The sequence below is a fragment of the Piliocolobus tephrosceles genome, chromosome 3 (genome assembly GCF_002776525.5).
Source record: "Piliocolobus tephrosceles isolate RC106 chromosome 3, ASM277652v3, whole genome shotgun sequence".
NCBI classification, from domain to species: Eukaryota; Metazoa; Chordata; class Mammalia; order Primates; family Cercopithecidae; genus Piliocolobus; species Piliocolobus tephrosceles.
In genome coordinates, this window is record NC_045436.1 from 164,822,186 (window position 1) to 164,842,679 (window position 20,494).

The 20,494-nt window shown below is 41.0% G+C and overlaps 1 protein-coding gene across 6 annotated transcripts in view; it reads left to right on the forward strand.

Annotated features, from left to right (window-relative positions):
• KCNIP4 (potassium voltage-gated channel interacting protein 4) overlaps positions 1-20,494 on the forward strand; it is a 1,209,980-nt gene that overhangs the window by 934,637 nt on the left and 254,849 nt on the right. The window contains exon 1 of one of the 6 annotated variants that reach the window (XM_023207004.2): positions 19,807-20,002. The exons of the other annotated variants lie outside the window; for them this stretch is intronic. Coding sequence (XP_023062772.1) covers positions 19,891-20,002 — 112 coding nt within the window. The 5' untranslated portion in view covers positions 19,807-19,890. Of the gene's footprint in view, positions 1-19,806; positions 20,003-20,494 lie in introns of those variants that run through there. 6 annotated transcript variants of the gene reach the window in all.

Here is a 20,494-nt window from a genome sequence, read left to right on the forward strand (position 1 = left end):
ATCTTCTGTACCAGTGACACCCATATTGCAAAAATGAAGTCACTTTTAACTTCTGTGGAACTGTATGCATTTGAAGCTAATTATAATTCATGAAGTGTGAAAAAGAAAATTATTTTTGGCTTTTGACACAAGGCATTCCCTCTCTGCTTCCAACTCCTTTGTTCTCTCCCACAGTAATTGTGGTAGGTGCCTCCTCTTCTGTAACATTCTCCAGGACTCTCACCTTGACTGTGTTACTCTTGCCTTGGGGAGTCTCACACATTGCAGTGGTGTGGACCATCGCCTCTGTGTGGACTGTCTCTCCAGGATATCTTGACAGCGATGGTGCAGGGATACAGTGAACTCAATACTAGTTGTACTATTTCCACTTGGCCCAATGTATTCCTCTTTGGTCTCCCTATCTCATCACCATCCATCAGTTGTCCAAGTTAGAAATCTGGGAGTAGCCCGTATACTCTCTCCTTTCTCATTGAATCAAGCACTGAGTTGCGGTCATTTTACCTCTCAAAAAATCTTTTGAGTCTTCCTCTTCTACTTCATTGCTTGTAAAATTGACATTGCACAGACTTTACCATTTGCTGCCTGGAATATTATAAGCCCAACGCATCTCACTATTTTTAGTCTTGGATGTTGTATCTTCCTCCTTTCCTCACCCCTTAAATCCATACTATAGTCAAAGCAAGCTAAGATGCAAATCTATTTGTGCCATTCTCCTGCATCAATTCTTTAGCAACTCCTTATGAACATCAAATGCCTTGGGATGACATATGCAGTCCTTCGTAACCTCAATACTCCATACCTCTCCAGGCTCATTTCCAACTGCTTCTTGATTTGTACGTATTCATTTTTAGTAATATGGAATTTCTGATAGTTCCTCAAACACATCATGTGATTCCGGACCCCCACACCTTTGCTTTAGGCTCTTGCCTCTGCCCAGAATTAGCATCTTAACTTTATTGGTGTGAGTAATTCTGGCTTATCATTGAAGAATCTGCACTACCACACTTCTTTATAAGCTTCCTCTGAAGATGGATATATGAATTTGTGCCCGCTCTTGAAAAAACAATATCCAGTTTCATTTAATAAAATAGTATCAGCAATAACACCAACTCAGGTGGGCAGTAAGCTACATTCTGACCATATTTCTGCCACTAACCAGCTGTGTGACCTTAAATAAATTGCTGGACTTCTCCAGTTCTAAATTTCGTTTTGCCTATGGTAACCTCATTAAGGTAGAAGCTTTCCAAAGTTCTCTCCAGTTTCTATTTTTTGTGTCTTTTCACCAGGGACAAAATATCTCAGAGTTGTCAATAAATCAGCAGTTTAGTACAACTACAAGCGAGCTTTGTTGTTTATTGATCACTCTTAGGTAAAGTGGCTTTTATATGAAATCAATATGTGTGTTAAATGTATTCAAAGTAATTGCTTTACACACTTAAAGGAATCACGCTGTTCACAGAAATGAGGTCTGCTTAGCCCCACCTTGTGGATTGTGGTGTTTTGTTTTGTTTTTCTTCCTTTCATTAATGAAAGTTACCAGTTCCGGGAAGATCAACTTTGGTAGAAAGGAAGGAGCAGATTTTGAAATCAGAACTGGGCTCAAATTTCAGCCCTGTAATTTACTTTCTTTGTGACCTTCAGGAAATGACATAAGCTCTCTCAGTACTAAACTGGAGATATTACTACTAGAGGACATCAGCAGATCAAACGTGTTAAACTTGGGGAAATGGTACACGAACCCAGAAGGCCCTCCCATGATGTTTTGCTGTGATTGTCATTATTACAGTAGCTAGAAGAAATAAGAGCAGTCAGAAAATGACACTCAAATTTTTCATTATGTGAGGGATGTTTATACCAGTGTCAGGTAACCATGATATGCTCTGATAATAGGTTAAGATGAGATCCAGGATTAAAATGGTTCAATTTCTTTATTTTATAGACAAGAAACACAAAAGCCAGAGAGGTTAAAAGACCTATCTCAAAATAATTCTCTGTCAGTTGACGTTCCAGTGACCTGAATCCCATTGTTCTGGGCCCAGGTGGAATTCCTTCCGTTTAGTTTATGCTTCCCAAACTTGAGCTTGCATCGCAATCATCTAGAGTACTTTTAAAACAGATTGCTGCACCCACCCCAGAGATTCTGATTGAGTAGGTCTGGGGTGGGCCCAAGAATTTGCATTTTTAACACTCTCCCACATATTGCTGATGCCACACTTCCATTAGCATTGCTGCAGACAACCCCGTTCTGAATTGGCCAGGAAGACTTCTCAGCTTTCTTAAACACCTCACTCTTGGGAAGTGGCAAAGAAAGATGAGGCCATATGTCTTGATTATGCCCTACCAGATTTTGTATGGGATTCAGCACTGCCAATGAATGGAGTACGAGTGTTCTCCTCTTACTGCCTTTTCTGCTTTTTCTCTTAGACAAAAGGTGTTAAGTTTCAGCAAAACATACTCTGAGGCTTATTTTATAAAAATTACAGTTTGTTTTGGTTGATGTGTTTATAGTCATATTCAAAGCTTTCAGAATGCACATTGAAAACTGCAGCGTCTGAGATGAGAAATTGGCTCTAGGCTCATCATTTATTTTGTGCAGTGAAAAACCAGGCAGCTTTTGTACTTCAATGGTGGGAAAAAATAAAGCAGGGCTAAATGCTCTCTGGAAAGAGGAAACACAGAATGAGTTTGAGTAATTGAACAGTGCTGCCTGTTTATCTCCTCTGAGAAGCGGGAAACAGATTATATCCCCAAAGTTCATGTGTTAAGTCTCCAGTTTAAAGCTCCCAGCTCACATTTCCATAGAAACTATCTTGCTCTTTCAACTGTATTATACGTTACAAAGGGTTTTAATGAACTTACCTGGAAACAAAATTATTATTCCTAAAGTTATTTCTGAAGAAAAATGCCTTCCACTTTGTGGTGAGAAGGAAAGAGAGGGTCCAAGAACAAATAAGCATGATTTCATGGAGAAAGAGGGTCTTACAGCAGTCAGATTAGATTCAATCCCAGCACCAATAAATTGTGTGCAGAACCGAAAGCACTTCAAACTTCTCTCAATTTCCTTATCCGCTAAGTGCAGATAATATACACCTAACAGAGTCCTTGCGACAGTTAAGTGGGATAATATATATGAGGACTCTGCTGCCATATCTTTAACAGAGTAGGCACTCAATAAATTACTGTTGTCATTGCTTAAGGAGAGTGCATTCTCTGGTTCCTGTTTCTTCATTTTTATCCCTTTTTTTCATCCATAGAACCAAGTCAGCTCCACCCAGGAAACAGGAGGAGGTAGGCCACTTGAAATCCCATCTTCCTCAGTTATGCAGGGCAATTCATCCTCACCCAGTTCAAATCCAAAATGAACTGGCCAAATCTATCTTATCACCCAAATAAACGTAAAGAGCTTTCCATTTCAGGACCCACCTGCCTTGGAGGGCAGGTTCAAGGGGTGGTGTTGTCAAATTTTTTTAGAACTTTAGTTACTTATTACATTTTCAGTTTCTTCGTAAGCAATTAATGAAGCAATTTCATCGTGTTTTCTCCCAAGGGGAAATTGCACTTTTTTCTCTATTAACATAGCAATACAAAAGATTTAAGGGTAATGTATTATATCTATGTATGTTAACTAAGAGAAACCATGTGTACTCATGAAAGTCAATCTTTGTTGCTTTCAGTAGATATTTCAGCAACATTGATTAACTCATTATCTACCTCCTTCTACATGTCAAATCCGTTAGTACTGGGAATCATGAAGAAAGCTGATAAAAATTCTGCCTAATAGTGCTTAGAGCCCAGTGGGAAAAACAAGATAAATAAAAACAGTATGTAGTTTATATGATAGTGATAATTGCTAAAAAGTATAAAAGGGTTTGGAAGAGGTAAGTAAGAATTGGGAGTGGAAGCATGTAATTCGGGAGAAGGTTGCTGCTGGACTTACTGAGGTCTGGGAAGAGGAAACCAAAGCGCTAAATCCCTGAGATAGAAGCGTGTCTGTATGATCAAGGCACATAGCGGAGTCCCCTGTGGCTGGAGTAAGAGGTGCATAGTGAGAGATAAAAATCAAAGAGTTATCATGAAAGGCGCACATTCCATTTTGAATGGGCTTTGATCTTTTTTTTTTTTTTTTTTTTTTTTGAGATGAAGTTATGCTCTTTTCACGCAGGCTAGAGTGCAATGGCACAATCTTGGCTCACTGCAACCTCTACCTCCCAGGTTCAAGCAATTCTCCTGCCTCAGCCCACCTAGTAGCTGGGATTACAGGCATGCGCCACCACACCCGGCTAATTTTTGTATTTTTAATAGAGACAGGGTTCCACCATGTTGGCCAGGCTGATCTCGAACTCCTGACCTCAAGCGATCTGCCTGCCTCAGCCTTCCAAAGTGTTGGGATTACAGGTGTGAGCCACCTTGCTTTTTCTTTTTTTTTTTTTTTTTTTCTTAAAAGCTATTGGAAGGTATGAAGCAGAGGAGTCACATGACTTGAGCTATGCTTTAAAACGTTTATCTTTTTTTTCTGTAGAATAGAATATGGGGAGGCAAGGGCAGCTGCTGAGATGACTTATTAGAGGAGTCGTGAAGGAGAGGACGGTGGCTTTGGTCTGGAGTTGGCAGTAGGACTGAGAATTAGCCAAATACATTTGCTAATGATTTGCATGTTAGCTGCAGATCCTTCGGCTTGGCACCTGCTGGAATCAATGGTTTACGCCTACCTGGAAAATTCTCTATTCTAAGACAAGGGACGTAGGAAGGGTCTACACTGCAGAAGCATCTGATTTTAAATGGTCATGAACAAATACTCACATGGCACATATTCTCAATTCTTTTTGTCCTCCATTCCTTGGCAATGACTGGATGTCCCAAACATGGAGATGAATACTCTGGGAAGATTAAGTTGCCTCTACCAGAAAATTCTAAGTTGTGACATGCATGTTCTATTTCCTTCTTGCTTCAAATCTTTGCACACTTTGTTAGTCTTTTATACTGTAATTAGTTTTGCAAATAACCTCTTAATTTTCAGCTAGAAATGATAATTTTTTTTTCTGAAAACTTGAATATCATCTTGTATTCTTTTCCTCTCCAGGCCTAGTGGTTCACTGGCTTTCAGTATCTATAGATTTCATCACGCCTGTATCTGTCACATCCATCCAAGTCTCTCCAGTCAGTTTGCCACATTCCTAAGTCATCTCTTCCTGAATTTCTGGAACCACCTCTTAATCAGTCCCTTTACCTTTAGACCAGCCACCCTCTCCCCCAAGCCCCCAATCACTTGTCCACACAGCAACCATGGTGATCATTCTGAAGAACACATTTGATGATGTGTGCCTCTGATTACAACCTCTTAGTGGTTCCCTCATGCTCTCAAGATTTAAAAAAAAAAACACACACACACACAAAAACTGCTTTTTGGGTGCTCTAAAGATCCTTCGTGATCTGTGTCCTATTTATGTTAATAGCCCTGTATCTGGAAATATGATTTATTCCTGTCTAATTCATCAACTTTGTGTTGTTCCTACCCAAACACACTCACTCAGGAAACTGAGCTCTTGCCTATGTCTAAGATGAAGTGTGATCTCCCTCTAGGTTCCAAGCTGTTGAAACTTCTGTTTGCTCTATAGGTAACATATTTTTCCTATCTTTGTTTGAACCTGCTCATACTTAAGATCTCTGCTCAGACGATGTATTTTTGTCAAAAAGCCTGTCTAGAATCAAGGGTAAGTTAAGTGTCTGTGAAATGAGCTCCCATGATGAACCACCTTTCCTCTCACTATAATATTTAATGACTGCCTCTTTATTTTTCTGCATTTCCCATTTGACTGTAGGCTCCAAGAAAGCAAGAGCAGGCTCATTTGTACCTATCATATTCCCAGCTCCTGCATCAATGTTGGGCACTTACTGGATGCTCAATAATACTTGTTGAATTGACCTGGATTGAATAAAAAAGCATAAGAACTTTAAGATTAAGTGCACCGACTGTGCAATTTATTCTCACTAGTGTCAAGACATTGAGTCATCTTCCATTTGGGGTACATCTTTGCAAAGAGCTATTATCCTTATTCAGATCTATGACCCTGTCCTCATCTTCTGTCACAGATGAAAAGACAAGTGTTTTCTTATTTTTAAGTCAGACTATTAAAAGAAATGAGATGTGAATTAAATCAGCCTTTCATTCTTTCAGACTTGAAGACAACTTCGGTAGACTAACGGACCTCAGATCTACTTTCTCTTATCTATTCATGAACCATGTCAAAATGACGTAAAAGCAAAGTCTAGTTGCCTTATGAGAGTTTTCCCTGATAAAGTAATCAATAGTGTGGCTATAGACTTTTATTGTAGATTACATGTTATGGTTGAAAATCCCTTTAACCATTATATTTACATTCCACCCCTGCCCTTCAGGCCTCTGGGCATGTACACACACATAGAAATGCCCCCTGCACACACACTTGCCTAAGGCTAATTGGTGCTAGGACCAAACTTTCACTTGAGATTGATAGGGCTGCTACAGTGAACCCGATGATCCAGCTTCTCTGAAGCTCTATCCTCTCTTGACTTCCATGAAACATTATTTTCTAGGGTCTCCTTAGATCTCACTTACTAATCCTGCTCTGGCACTCTTGGCTCCCCTTGCTCCTAGAAGTTTGATTCTTTGCTCTTTTCTCTTTCTCTGTCTCTTTCCTGAATATCTCATTTACTACTGTCACTTCAATTATCTCCTTTCTGTGGATGAATCCCAGATTATCTTCCCTCTCGCTCTGGCCCTTCTCCCAAGGCATAGCTCCACATTTTAAGTTATCAGCTCAGCAGCTCTACCTGGATTACCTGATGGTTTCTCGAACACAACTTTATCAAAAGTTCGATTACCTTCACCTCCCTAGACGTTCCTGTTTCCAATTTCACCCGAGGTGACTTGAAGCAGTTGTATGGCCTTTTAAGAGTTTTCTTTGTCCTAAAAGGACCCCAGTCATTAGGAGTGTGTCCCTTGTGCTCTTTTGTAGTTGGCAATAACAGACTGATCCAGACAATAACAGACTGATCCAGCAGCATTCGTCTGACCTACATACAGGATCTTCCTTGTTGATGTTTGAAACTTGAAGATTGGGATTCGGGTAAATGCCATGGTCAAGAACACCTGGAGAGAAGCATGCTAAGGGCAACCCTCTCAGGTAGAGGTCAGCAAGCTCCTTCTGCAGGTCACTCACAGCGTCCCCTTTCCCAGCCCTTCCTAAGTTTTGGTTGTGCAGTTTTTTCTTCGTGTTAATGAGTTATCCCAGATTCCTTACAATACCCTTTAGTTCTTTCACTAGTCAGAGCCAGTGATATGTTGAGGAATAAGTCCAACATGTTTCACAATCAGTTAAGATCACCTTTGATGCCTCCTCTCCTCAGCCTCTGCTTCACATAGGCTACTATGCTCTGCTGGGTTCAGCTTTGCAGCTTTGCTGGTTTGTGTCCAATCCCTTTCTGCCCACTGATAGGACGTCTGGCTTAGACCATTACAATAACCTACTCACTGGTTTTCCTGTCTCTTATGTCTTTTCTCTTTTCTTTCATGGTTGTGGTTGCTTATATTTTCACTATTACCAGATGAAACGGACCAGACACTGCTAAGATCATGCCTATCAACTGCCTGAAACAATCATTAAATCTTCCTCATTCCACTCTCTTATAGATATTTGCAGGTCTTCGTAGTTTCTCCCCATCCTAGTCTAATGAATTCCCTCTTGAACCCACTACACTACTTAATAAAGTTACTTGCCAGTCTCTGATTATGACTTTGCTGATGCAGTTCATGAGATTCAAATGCCTGCATGAAGAAAGAACCCTGTCTTATGCCATCATTCATTCAACAAATCATTATACAAAGCCTGTAACTGACAACCTCTCTCCTAGCTCCTGGAGACAGTGAGATGAATGAGATCGGTAAAGGGCCCGCATGTGAGGAGCGTCTACACAAGTGGGATGAGATAGGAAATGAACGTGCTAAGAGGCATGTAAAAAAAATAGGTTCAGGGAGGTTGGTGAATGCTATGGAGAAAATTAAATAAAAAAAACAGCAATTTGATCAAGAGTAACCAGGGAATGGTGACAAAAACACAGAATCCTTCCGATAGAGTGGTCAGGAAAGGCCTCTCTGAGAAGACAGCGTTTGAGCTTAGAAGTGAGTGGCAAGAAACAGAAAAGAATAAGGAGACAGTCTAAGAAATAAGGGGACAGTCTTGGGGTAAAGAATGTCACATAGGGATCACAAAGTACAAAGACCAGAGGCAGGAATAGTCTTAGTTTATTTAATGAATTGAAAGACTATGTGGGCAGATAAGTGTGATGAGGAGGTGTGGGACGGGATTAAATTGGTCTGAATTGAGATCAAAGAGGACCCAAAACACAGTGAGGAGTTTGAATGTTATCCCGAATATAATGGACAGCTATTGAGGGGCTGTAGGCAGGGAAATTATATGAAAGATATGCTCTTTAATCTGACTGCTGTGTAAAAGTAGATCTTAGGGGTGTGACAGCAAAAGTAACAAAATTAGACTGGAGTTTGCTGAATGGTGACTTGGGCCTAGGGCTGTGTTAGCAGGGTTGGTGAGAATTGGTCAGATACAGAATGTACTTTGGAGGTGGAACCAATAGGATTTGTTGATTGGATTGTATTTGGAGATCTTGCATATTCTAGCATAGAGCAGATGTAAGTGTTGTTGATTGACTCATTAAACTAATGATTGAGCTGCCACTCATGGTCAAGCTCAGACTGCATGCAACATTCCCTGATTAACATCAACCCTTCCACTTTCTTGCTCCTCTCCTGCCCCTGAAATCCTACCACACCTTAAACACATTTTCTCATGGACACGAATGTTTTTCCTTGGATTTAGTAACTTATGTGCATTCCTTCCCTTTTCTTCTGGGCTGTAAGCTTCTTCACACCCTTCATGCCCCACAGTCCCTGGCGTATTTTGCATGGTGCATAACCGGTGTTAACGTTTTTTTGCACAAATGCAGTGAGGTGGAAATTATGCAAAGGTCAAAGTCCTCAAATAAAGAAAAGATTACCGAGCGATGGCATCTGAAATCTGAGGATCTTGTCAAACGGTTTAAGTATAATAATATAGCTCAGTTAGTTTAGGCTCTGCCTTGTTTGGAAGCCAAGAACTAACTGAATGACTGAGAGTGGTTCTTTGTAACCAGAAAGGCAAAGTGAGTGTGGCTTGTGCAAATGGGAATGGGTTCTCACAGCAAGACTGAGTTCCAGGCTCACCTACCACCTTTGTAACAAGTATCTTAACCATTCTGGATCACAGTTTATTTGTCAAATGGGCATAATAATTGACAGGCCTCAGAGATGGCTACTAAAATATTATAATTACTCTTAGAAACAGAGAGAAACAGAGTGTTTGCTTTGTGCCTGCTCTGAATGCTTTAACTACATTAACCCATTCATTGCCCCGACAGCACTGTGAGATAGGTGCTTTTATTATCCCCATTTTATAAGTCACTGATATAAAGCACTTCCCACAGCACCCAACAGAGAAAAGATTTCTGTAAGGCTAGAAAAGAAAAAAAAAATCTAAAATTGGCATGAAGCCAGAATACCTGTTTTTAAAACCCTGTTTTGCAGCTATTTTTGATCTCAGATCATGCCAACCTTTTTAGTCTCAGTTTTCTCATTTTTAAAATGGCCTACTGTAAAGAACAAGTGAGAGAAAGCCTGTAAAAGTGTAAATATAGGTAAACTTACTCCGGGAAAATCATGAATAAATGTAGACATTCAGAAGGTATTAGAGCTGATTTTTAACTGAAATGTATAAGAGGCAAGCACATTCAAAGGCAGTGTTAGGAGACAGTGTCTTGTGGATCTTCAAAGGATAAAGCCCCTCATTTCCTAGAGTTTAATTGCTACCATGAACAGTCTTGGAAAGTCATGCTCTGTGGCTTTCTCATGTTCAGAGCATTGCACACGTGAACTGAAAATGAACAATTCAGTAGCTGAAGAGTTTAGTTCATTTTTGGCTTTATCCATCCTTCTTAAAGGCTGAATTAGCTGATGGGACTGACGACATGTGAATGCCTTTTCTCTTCTTATGCAGTAGTTCCTCCTCCATTTTCTTTTGTAATCCTCCAGGACATTTCTTTGTGGGAAGAACACAGAACCAGTTCTGGGTGCTGCAGGGTTCCATCCCTGTAACTCCTAGTTCCTGTCAAGGCTTGCACCTAATTGTTTCTGACCACTAAAATGAAAGGAAAGTGTCCCTCGGTCTGATCATTAGTTTATAATTCTTAATTGTTTAGTGTTCCCTTTTAAATATTTTGAAATGTACATTCCTAAGAGTCCTTCCTCTGTGACAATTAATTCAAAAATAGGAATGCTAATTAAAGCTGCCCTTTCTTTCTCAAAGACAAAGTTCTTTTTCTGTACGTTAAAAATGACACACACACACTCATTCTCACACTCACGTGCACTTACTTCAACTGGTTTATTCCTAACAAAGTGGACTCTATCTTCGTGAGCTTCAGTTTACGTTCTTTTTTCTCCTTATTTAAAGAGTGTTTCCTGTTAAAAATAACTAATATATTACATCTATATGGCAGGCAGAATAAAAAACCCCAAAGATGTCCATATCCTAAACCCAGAAATTGTGAAATAATAAATTTATGTTGTTTTGGGTTATGTGACACAACGTAATCAGTATTGCAAATGAAATTAAGGTTGCTCATCAGATAACCCTAAAATAAGAATAATATCACGGATTTTTTAGGTGGGCCCAATGTAATCACAAGGATAAAGGAAAGAGGAGGTAGATGGGTCAGTGTCAGAGCAATGGAATGTGAGACAGACTCAACTGGTCATTGCCGGCACTAACAACGGAAGGGGCCACAAGCCAAGATAAGCAGGCAGCCTCTAGAAGCTGGAAAAGGCAAGAAAATTGATTCCCTCCTAGATCGTCCAGTAGGAAAACACCTTGATTTAAGCCCAATGAGAACCATTTCAAACTTCTGACCTCCAGAACTCTAATGTAATAAACTAATGACTTCAGGTGATCCACCCACCTTGGCCTCCCAAAGTGCTGGGATTACAGGTATGAGCCACCATGCTCGGCCTACTCTGCGCTTCCTGTGTTCATCATCCATTGAGAATGTGCAGGGAATCTAAGGTTGGTACAAAGGGGACTTCCAAGTCATTGAGACTTCACCCATTGTAATCTCATAGATAATGAAAATGATCCTGGTGATAATTGTATGTGGAGTGGGGTAGAGGGAGAAAAGGAGGGAGAGAGGAGAAAGCACATGGATAAACATGGCAATTTGGAATTATTTGGGGTGGAGAATTTTGGGAACCATATGAAATATTCTTTCCATATAATCTTGATTTGGTTTGGCTGTGTTCCCACCCAAAATCTCATCTTGAATTGTAATCCCCATAATTTCCATAATCCCCACATGTCAAGGGCGGGACCAGGTGGAGGTAATTGGATCATAGAAGTGGTTTCCCCCAAGCTGTTCTCATGACAGTGAGTGAGTTCTCATGAAATGTGATGGTTTTATAAGTATCCGACATTTCCCCTGCTTGCACCCACACCATCCTGCCGTCCTGTGAAGAAGATGCCTGCTTCTCCTTTGTCTTCTGCCATAATTGCAAATTTCTTGAGGACTCCCCAGCAATGAGGAAGTGTGAGTCAATTAAACCTCTTTCCTTCATAAATTACCCAGTCTTGAGTATTTCTTCATAGTAGTATGAGAACGGACTAACACAGTCTCTGCGACTCTTATACAAATGTGCTAAAAATATTCATTCAGTTTCTCTGCAGAATTGGAAAGCATTTAAGCCAAAGCCTGCTGGGTTCTGTTTCCCAAGTACTGTTGTGGTGCAAGAAATGAGCTTACGCAGCTCTGAGAGCACCCAAGCCAGTCTCTGGGAATCTCGTGCCCAAGAACTGGGAGGATCCAAGCTGATGAACTGGTGTATCTACGGCAGCAAGGCCCTGGCCCAAATGAGCAGGAAAGTATCACAAGGCCTAGGAACAGAACTAGAAGTAGGGCCAAGACCCAGCCATGGCTACAACATCCATGGAGATGCCATTTGTCATACTTTTAAAATCACTTGTTCCATTTCCAAGGTCATCTGAAGCTGTGGCTGACAAAATGAAGCTGAAGAGATATTCTGTATTTCTAGTTATAAGAGACCCAGAAACTGGTGGACCAGGGAGGCAGGATTAATTGAAGGAGGAATAGGCCCTTGATTGGCCCTTTCCTGGAGCCCTCTTTTGTACATTTTAGATCACATCTCCCTGGCCATCTATGAGAATCTCACAAACAGAACACAGGCCCCATTCATCTATGTATCCTTAGATTTCTCAGTGCCTGGAGTAAAGGATTGCCTGTTTCTTCTCTTTCCCATGTCTCCCTCTCCCTTTTCTTCCTCTCTTCTCCCCTCCCTTCATCTTTTCTCCTTCCTCTCACCTCCATCCGGAGCTCCTTCTCTTATCTCATTTGTGTTTTCATTGCTCTCTTAACCTTGTTCCCAGGAAAGAACTTGTTACTAAATATTTACACTTCAGTATGAGGTTAAGGTCATATCCCACTTTTCTGAAGGTCATTTGCATTTTAAATCTTGTTTCTCTTTGTGTAATGGGGCCACAGTAAAAAATAAAACAAAACAAAACAGAAAGGATGCCTTTGACACATACTTCCCCTCCGATGTAAGAATCCTGGCTCTTGCATGAGAATTCTTGAAGTCAAGTCCCAGCTCTTCAACTGCTAACACTGTAGTTTCGGGCAAGTTACTTAAGCTTTTGCATCTCAGCATTCTGATCTATGTAATGGGGTTAATAATTAGTTATTCTATTGAGATATTGTGACAACTCAATGAGACAGTTTATGTAATGCACACAGCACTCTGTGTGTCACGTGGTAGGAACTCAGTATTATTGTACCACAAACTATAATATATAAAAGGGATAATGATTATTATTATCCTGGAGAATCACTGCTCTAAAGCCAACCCAGTGTGGTGGGATGTGAAAGATACTTATCATAGAGAGATTACATCAAAAGGGATATGACAGGAGAGCCACAGATTGCATACTGGATTAAATGGGTAAACGCAGGAACTCATTCAGGTTAGGCCACAAACACTGGGAAAAAGAAATTATGGAAATATGTCATAAATCCTAAGGAAAGCTTATATTCTAAAGCAAGTTTTCTGGTTGAACTTCCAAATAGTCTACTTATTTGTTTATGTGAAGATTACATACTACACATGCTTTGATCATAAGATTCATGAGAACTATTTTCAAGATACATTAGTGCAATATTGCTGGAAGTGTCTTAGAATGGGAGGTAGTTTTTTTCCCTCAGCTTTCTATTTGAAAATCCAGTCGACCTTGTGGATTCAATAGGGCATTCAAAACAGAAGACTGCAGTGCTTAATAGTTTAATGGATATCCATATACATATTTTAAAGAAGTCCATTCAAGACACATTTACTAACCTTTCAGAATGAGCCTTCAGCTAAGTGAAACCACTTGAGTCTGATCATGTTTGAGCAGAAAGTTCATCTGGAGAACATTTAGGAATTTTCAAAGTAATTGAGAAACCCCAAAATAGAAAGACTTGATATGCTTTAATGTGGAGGCGATGTGGAAGGTAGAGTAGAGGGTGGCTGAGGGTGAATAACTTTCATCATTTTGGTGAGAAAATCTTACAATGTGAAGAGACTTGAAGGGTCATACACCGACCTTGTCTTTGTTACTTGCCCCATCAAGTCCTGATGTTAAGTGGCATCTTTCATCAACTATCCAATCTCATTTTTCTCTCCTGACTTGGAGGTCTCAATCTGGCTTTACCACCGTCGTGAATACTGTCTCTTGTTTTGTTTTTGAGACAGGGTCTCATTCTGTTGCCCAGGCTGGAGTGCAGTGTCACAGGCAGCCTCTGCCTCTTGGGTTCAAGCAATCCTCCCACCTCAGCTGCCCAAGTAACTGAGACTACAGGCCCATGTCACCATGCCCAGCTAATTTTTGTAGAGAGAGGGTTTTTCCATGTTGCCCAGGCTGGTCTTGAACTTGTGAGCTCGAGCAATCTACCTACCTCAACTTCCCAAAGTGCTAGGATTACAGGCGTGAACCACGGTGCCTGGCCAATGCTGTCTTTGTATGTGCCCATTTATGTTCCTGGGAAAGTCACTTCTCCTCTCCAAACTCATTTTCAATGACCTAGATTAGGTTTCTCTCTTCAATGCAACCTTCCAGATGATGCCAACTATCCTGTTGGCTTACTTCTCTTAGCTCCTGTTGACTGAGAGAATAAATTTTCCTTCTAGAGCTTTACTTCTTTTTAACTTTTCAGCTTATCATCCTGATTTTTCTGTACTAAGCAAGTCAAGGATTATGAAAAGCTAGAGGATTCAAAGCCACCTGTGTCCATTTCCAATCCCTGACCTTGAATAAGCCAACTCTGCTCTCTATACCTCCTTTTTATGCGTTTGTAAATTTTTAAAAAATAGTATTTTTTCTTTAAATGATTTCTAAAAGATTGTACAAATATGGATACGGGGTGAAAAAAACTTTCTCTCCTTCCTCCTTAGGTTTAGTAGTTGGACCCTGTAAATTAAACTGACAAAGGACAGATTGATGGGAAAAATAGGTAATAGAGTTTATGTACATGTGTAGTGCACATATACATGTGAGAACTCAATGAAGAGTAACTCAAAGGGGTGCTTAGCATTGAGGGCTTATATAATCATCCTAACAAGGGTGATAAATTGTGAAGTGACAAGACAAAGAAAAAAGGATTTGGGCTTCTAGGGTGGTAAATTGTATAAAGAAAAATATACGGGGGAAACTAATGGAATAGAAAGCTTATTTGTAAGGTTTCTTATACAAAACCTACTGGTGCTAACTTTCTGCCCAGTGATTATAGTTGTTTCATCCTTCTCATACAGGAGAGCAGAAGGGAATACTTTACAAAGAGAAATTTATATATCTATCTCCTACCTTGAGGCAGAAAGGGGGGAAAGTAGAGAGTTTTTCCTGAGTCTCCTATTTCAGTTGCATTCAATTGAAAATAACCCTTATGCCAAAGTGATGTATTTTGGAGTAACATTTTCTGATTCCCTTCACAGGCTAATCATCTTACATTTAAATTTGACTTAACTCGTTTCTATATGCATTGTAATTCTATGCATTTGAAGAGAGAACAGGTAGATTGTAAATATATCTAATTTTAACGTTTTTCCTCAATCTTGCTACACTTATTTTTGCATTTATTATAATGTCAACAAACAGGATGAGGAACATTTCTTAACCGAGACTATCACCTGGTGAAATTTCAAACTGAAGTTATAACAAAGAAGGAAAAATAATCAATTTCAGGTTTTAGATAAATCATCCCATTTGAGATTATTTAAAGGATCACAGTGGATTGGGGCAAGGAAATGTAAAGTCTACTGACCCTCTCTCTTTAACAGACTGGTCAATTGATTTGGACATGCCTCCTTGGAGTGAGTTTTTACTTCTCTAAGAGTTTCTGTCAATATTTTCCTTTCGAAGTCTCTTATCCAGTTAAAGAGCCCGATGCAACATGGTGCAGAGGATGCTGAGAGTCAAGTGGTGAATGATAAAGTAGGCAAAACCTGGTACCAAGTTATAGCCACATTCAAATCTCATTTCTACCAAGTGCCATCTATGAGGCTTCAGGCAAGTGACTTAACCTTTTAAAGCCTGAATTTTCTCCTTGAAACCAAATTATTCCAGGGAACTATAAAAGGATTGAATTAGTTAATCTCTGTAAAGATTTTAGAGTAGTACCTGACACTTAAAGGTTCTCCATAAATGTTGGTAGCTACTATTTTTGGAGTAAATCAGGTATAAGTCCTGATTATGTCCCTTGTTGAATGTAATTTCATGAAAATAAGTTAATCCCAATGCACCTTAGTTTTTTTAAATTCTTCTTTGAAATAGTGATAGTAACACCTAACCTATTGATTTGGGGTGAGCTGAAACTAATTTATACGTGTAAACTACATAATATAGTGCCTGGCTTAGAATGAATGGGTAAAAGCCACTAGTGTAGCTTTGGTATTCCCTTCCTTTGGTATGAAAGACAGACCTCTACTGGACACTCATTACAATGTAAAGAAAGGGGTGAGCATGCAAATGAGGGAGAAAGCCAGGATGTTTTAATATGACAAACTGGGTTGGAGCTAGCCAATGACTGCTATAAAATGGTTGAGCCATGATCTGGAGTTACTTTTTTAAATTTTTAAATATTAAAAATAGAGGTAGAGTCTCACTGTGTTCCCCAGGCTGGTCTCAAACTCCTGAGCTCAAGTTATCCTCCCACCTCAGCCTCCCAAAGCGCTATGCAGGCAACTCTTCTTTCCCCGAGTGGCCCTAGATAAACATCATTCCCCAGAGGTCCCCTGCTTCCCTAGACTTTACAGACAAAGCATGAAACTCCTCTTATGGTGCTGTCGCCTTACAAAATCTCACAGCTGGGGGTGAATGTGAAAGAGCCCCCGCATACTTGGGAGCCAGCAGATTCGATTCGGTAGCCGCAGCTGACAGAGCTCGGAAAGCATGTGGTAAATGTAACCAATGCAGATAGGAAAGGGCTGGACCTCCAAGCAGCTGGCAGATTCTAAGTAGAGAATGCTATTGTCCTGAAGGGAAATTCCATCTCAAACCAACAAAATCATATTCATGGGACTTTATGTGAATTTCAAAAAGGATAGGAATTTCATTTCTGGAAAAGATGTGGCAATTTTAAAACGTGTCTTTTTTTTTTTTTTTTGAGACAAAGTATCGTTCTGTCCCCCAGGCTGGACTGCAATGGCATGATCTATGCTCACGGCAAGCTCCACCTCCCGGGTTCTTACCATCTTCCTGCCTCAGCCTCCCGAGTAGCTGGGACTACAGGCACCTGCCACTACACCCAGCTAATTTTTTGTATTTTTAGTAGAGACGGGGTTTCACTGTGTTAGCCAGGATGTTCTCCATCTCCTGACCTCGTGATCTGCCCGCCTCAGCCTCCAAAAGTGCTGGGATTACAGGCTTGAGCCACGGCGCCCGGCCGAGAGGTGACAATTTTAAAATATTTTACCAACTCTCTAAACCAAGAGATCAATTGGCAAATACTTGCTGAAATCTGCTGATAGAAATAAAGGGAAAAGCATGAATTGGAAGCCAGACAAAGCAATGATTGAATTCTGGGTTTTCTAACCATGTGACCCCCTCTCAGCACTTTAGTTGCTTTCAACTACAATATGGTATGATGTAGGATTAAAAGACATGTTTACATTTAACTTGACCTCATTAATTCCCGTAATTTTTTTTAACTTTGGACTTTCTGTAGCTAAACGTCGGAGGAAATTTCAGAAAATGGTTACCTATTTTTTTTCCCACTAATTACTAAAACCTGCTTCCCCTCCACAGGCTTGCCAGCATAACTGAGAAGAAAATGTTTGGATGGATGGGTGATCGGGCAGATGGATACAAGGATATCTCTTATAAATATGTCATTCAAAATGAAAAGCACCTTTGGCAGGACCAACGTATTTCTAGGACTCAAGGGAAAGAAAGCACCTGTGGGTTGAGACGATCAGCAGGTCTTCATGGGAAAAACACTGGAACTAGTGTTTTTCCAGGGCTGAGCAGGGGTGACAGGACCAGGGAAGAGCAGAGTCGTTTCATCCAAGCAGATCTTGCAGAGCCTCTAAAGAGTTGGAACTTCTGTCATCACCCCACAACTACCATATGCTGGGCAGGGGACCCCAGGGACCGGGCTCAACTCCCCACAGACTTAGTTAATTCTTACATCAACCATGAGAAGGGGGCATTCCCGTTTAAAACTGAGATTCAGAGATGAAGCGGATTTTCCAAGGTCATGGAGCAAGCAAGGGCAAGGCTAGGATTGTACCCAGGTCTACCGGCCTCAAAACTTGAGCATGCTATACTATAATATTTCTAGTAATGATTCAAGTTACCATTATGGACGGTTACTGCCTCTATAAAGTCTCCTTCTTCATACCACCATACCCTTTCCCAAATAGAGTTGACTTTCCCTCCTCGTGTTCCCACTGTACTGCGCAGACATCTATTCGAGTGTTAGTGCATTTATTGGTCACATTTTACTTCATGCCTGCCTCCTCATTAAACTGTAAGCCCCCGAAAGTCAGAGCTGAGCAATATTCATCATTTGATCATTCATGTACCATTTATAGTTCATAGTAGCAGCTTAATAAATGCTAATGAATGACTGACTGAATGAAAGCCTGTTGCCTTCCAGTCACTATGTCCACTGCTTGGCAAGTTAGTTAACCTCTTCATGCTTTGTTTTCACCATCTGCAAAGTTAAAATTATTGGAATTAACTTATAATCTGCCACTTATGTGGTAGATTAACTTATCTACCACGTACAGATGTAGGGATAAGTTAATTGTTGAAAAGTCACTACAATATTGATGAGCACATAGTAAATGCTTATTTAGTACACGGTAACTATTACTGTGATCACATTTTATTCCCATAATTCCCTTTAAACGGAGAACTTTAAATGAAGTATTATGATCTTGACATCATAGAATAGGACCTGTTATTAGAATGGTTAAGTGTCTTGCACAAGATCACGTAGGGAGAAAGAAGCAGAACTTGCACATGTCCCTGGGGGTCTGAGATACTACTCACAAACCCTTATATTTCCAGTTCACATACAGGGTCCCTGTTGATTCTCTTCACCTCCATTTTTAGGTTGGACTTCAGCAGAGTGGAGATAACCAACAAAGTGATTCAGCCAGTGTGGTCCTGGCACAGCACAGGGTCTGCTTGGAGTGGTTTGGACTAGCACACCTGATGGCATCTTTGCTGCCCACACTTCCCAGTTGATAGGAGTCACCTGGGCTTCTTACTTAATAACACACACTCCAGGCTCCTCTGATGAGCGTGGTTTTAACAAACAAGCCCAGGTTGTTTTTATCATCAGGGAAGTTTGCGAAACTTTGCTTCGAGAGAGGCTGAGGCCAGACTTGAAAGGACGATGGTGGTGCCCACCTTCCAGGGGGCAGTTATGAACATCTTAGTTGTTACTGGGTACAGCTCCGCCACGCCCTCCGTCCATGTTTGTAAATATAATAGAAGGACTAAATCAGTCTCCCTGATAATGCACCCAACGTGACAGCGGAGACCAGAACAAGGAGTGGCGTGGCGGGGGAGGCTCAGGTGTTCTCCTTTGACAAAGTCATTGGATCACGGAGCTTTGCTCCTGCACTTTTCTCCCTGGAAAAGCTGCTTATAGACTTCCACGGGGGCTTTCAGAAAGGACCTGTAGGCACCAGCTACCAGAACTGATTATTTCCTAGCATTCAGAGAGAGGGCTGAGCTGTCTCCCAGAGGAGGCTCTAGGAAGAGAGAGCAGCAGCTTTGGCAAAAAGGGGCCATTCGCAAGCTTCCCAGGCAGCAAACTAGCGCGCAGATCTGCCCAGCCTCGCGTCCTCAGCCAGGGAAGCGCGCGGTGCTCTCCCGGGCAAGTTTTTTAGGAGTGTCCCTTCTCGCCACGGACACGGCAAAGACTCCAGTTCTCCGACAGACGTTTCCCTCGCAGCTCTGAAGTCGAAGTACTCGCCCGCTGGCTGCAGCGTAGAGTGGAGAGGTCCGTGCGCTGTGGTTGCGGGGGCAGCCCCGCCAGCCAAATGCCAGGATCAGCATGAGAGGCTGGACTTTAGTCCAGGTCTGTCCTCACCCCGGGGGACCGCCGGCTTGGCAGGGTGCATCTGCGAGGAACTGCTCACTTTTTCCCCTTGCAAGTCTTTGTTCCAAGCCTGACGTTGCTACGATTCTGTAATTAACTCCCTCCACTCCAAAGGGGTCTGGAGGCTGGGATGCTCTGCCAGCTCAGAGGATGTTGACTCTGGAGTGGGAGTCCGAAGGACTGCAAACAGTGGGTATTGTTGTGATTATATGTGCATCTCTGAAGCTGCTTCATTTGCTGGGACTGATTGATTTTTCGGAAGGTAAAGTGGTCGCTCCCAGTCTGTGCTGTTGGGCAGGTCTGGTTTAGAAGTAGATACAGATGCTGCAGAAGTTAAGAGGGCTTAATACTCAAAAGTTTTCAAATATGCATGTTTGGCATAGAGCATCTAGTAACTGGACAGTTCATTTTGGTTTATCCAGATATTTTATATTAGAAGGGAAGGGATATTGTACCATTATCTTTCTATTTGAAATCTACTTGGGTTTAGTATTTTGTGGGTTAAATATTTTTCTACGGTGGGGAGTTAGGACTCCTATGGGGTGATAATACGGGTTGGTATTTGGTTGTCAAGTTCATGTTGGCTACCACGCCTTAATGTCATTAGTGATTTCATCCTATGAAAGAGTACCTTGATTTGTGAAGAGAATATCTGTGTGTGCCTCATTAGTTAGAGGTGTGAGGGTGAACCGGGGTGGTTTATTATGATATAAAATGGGTAAGCTTTTGCTATGAAATCGAGTTAATGGGTGCT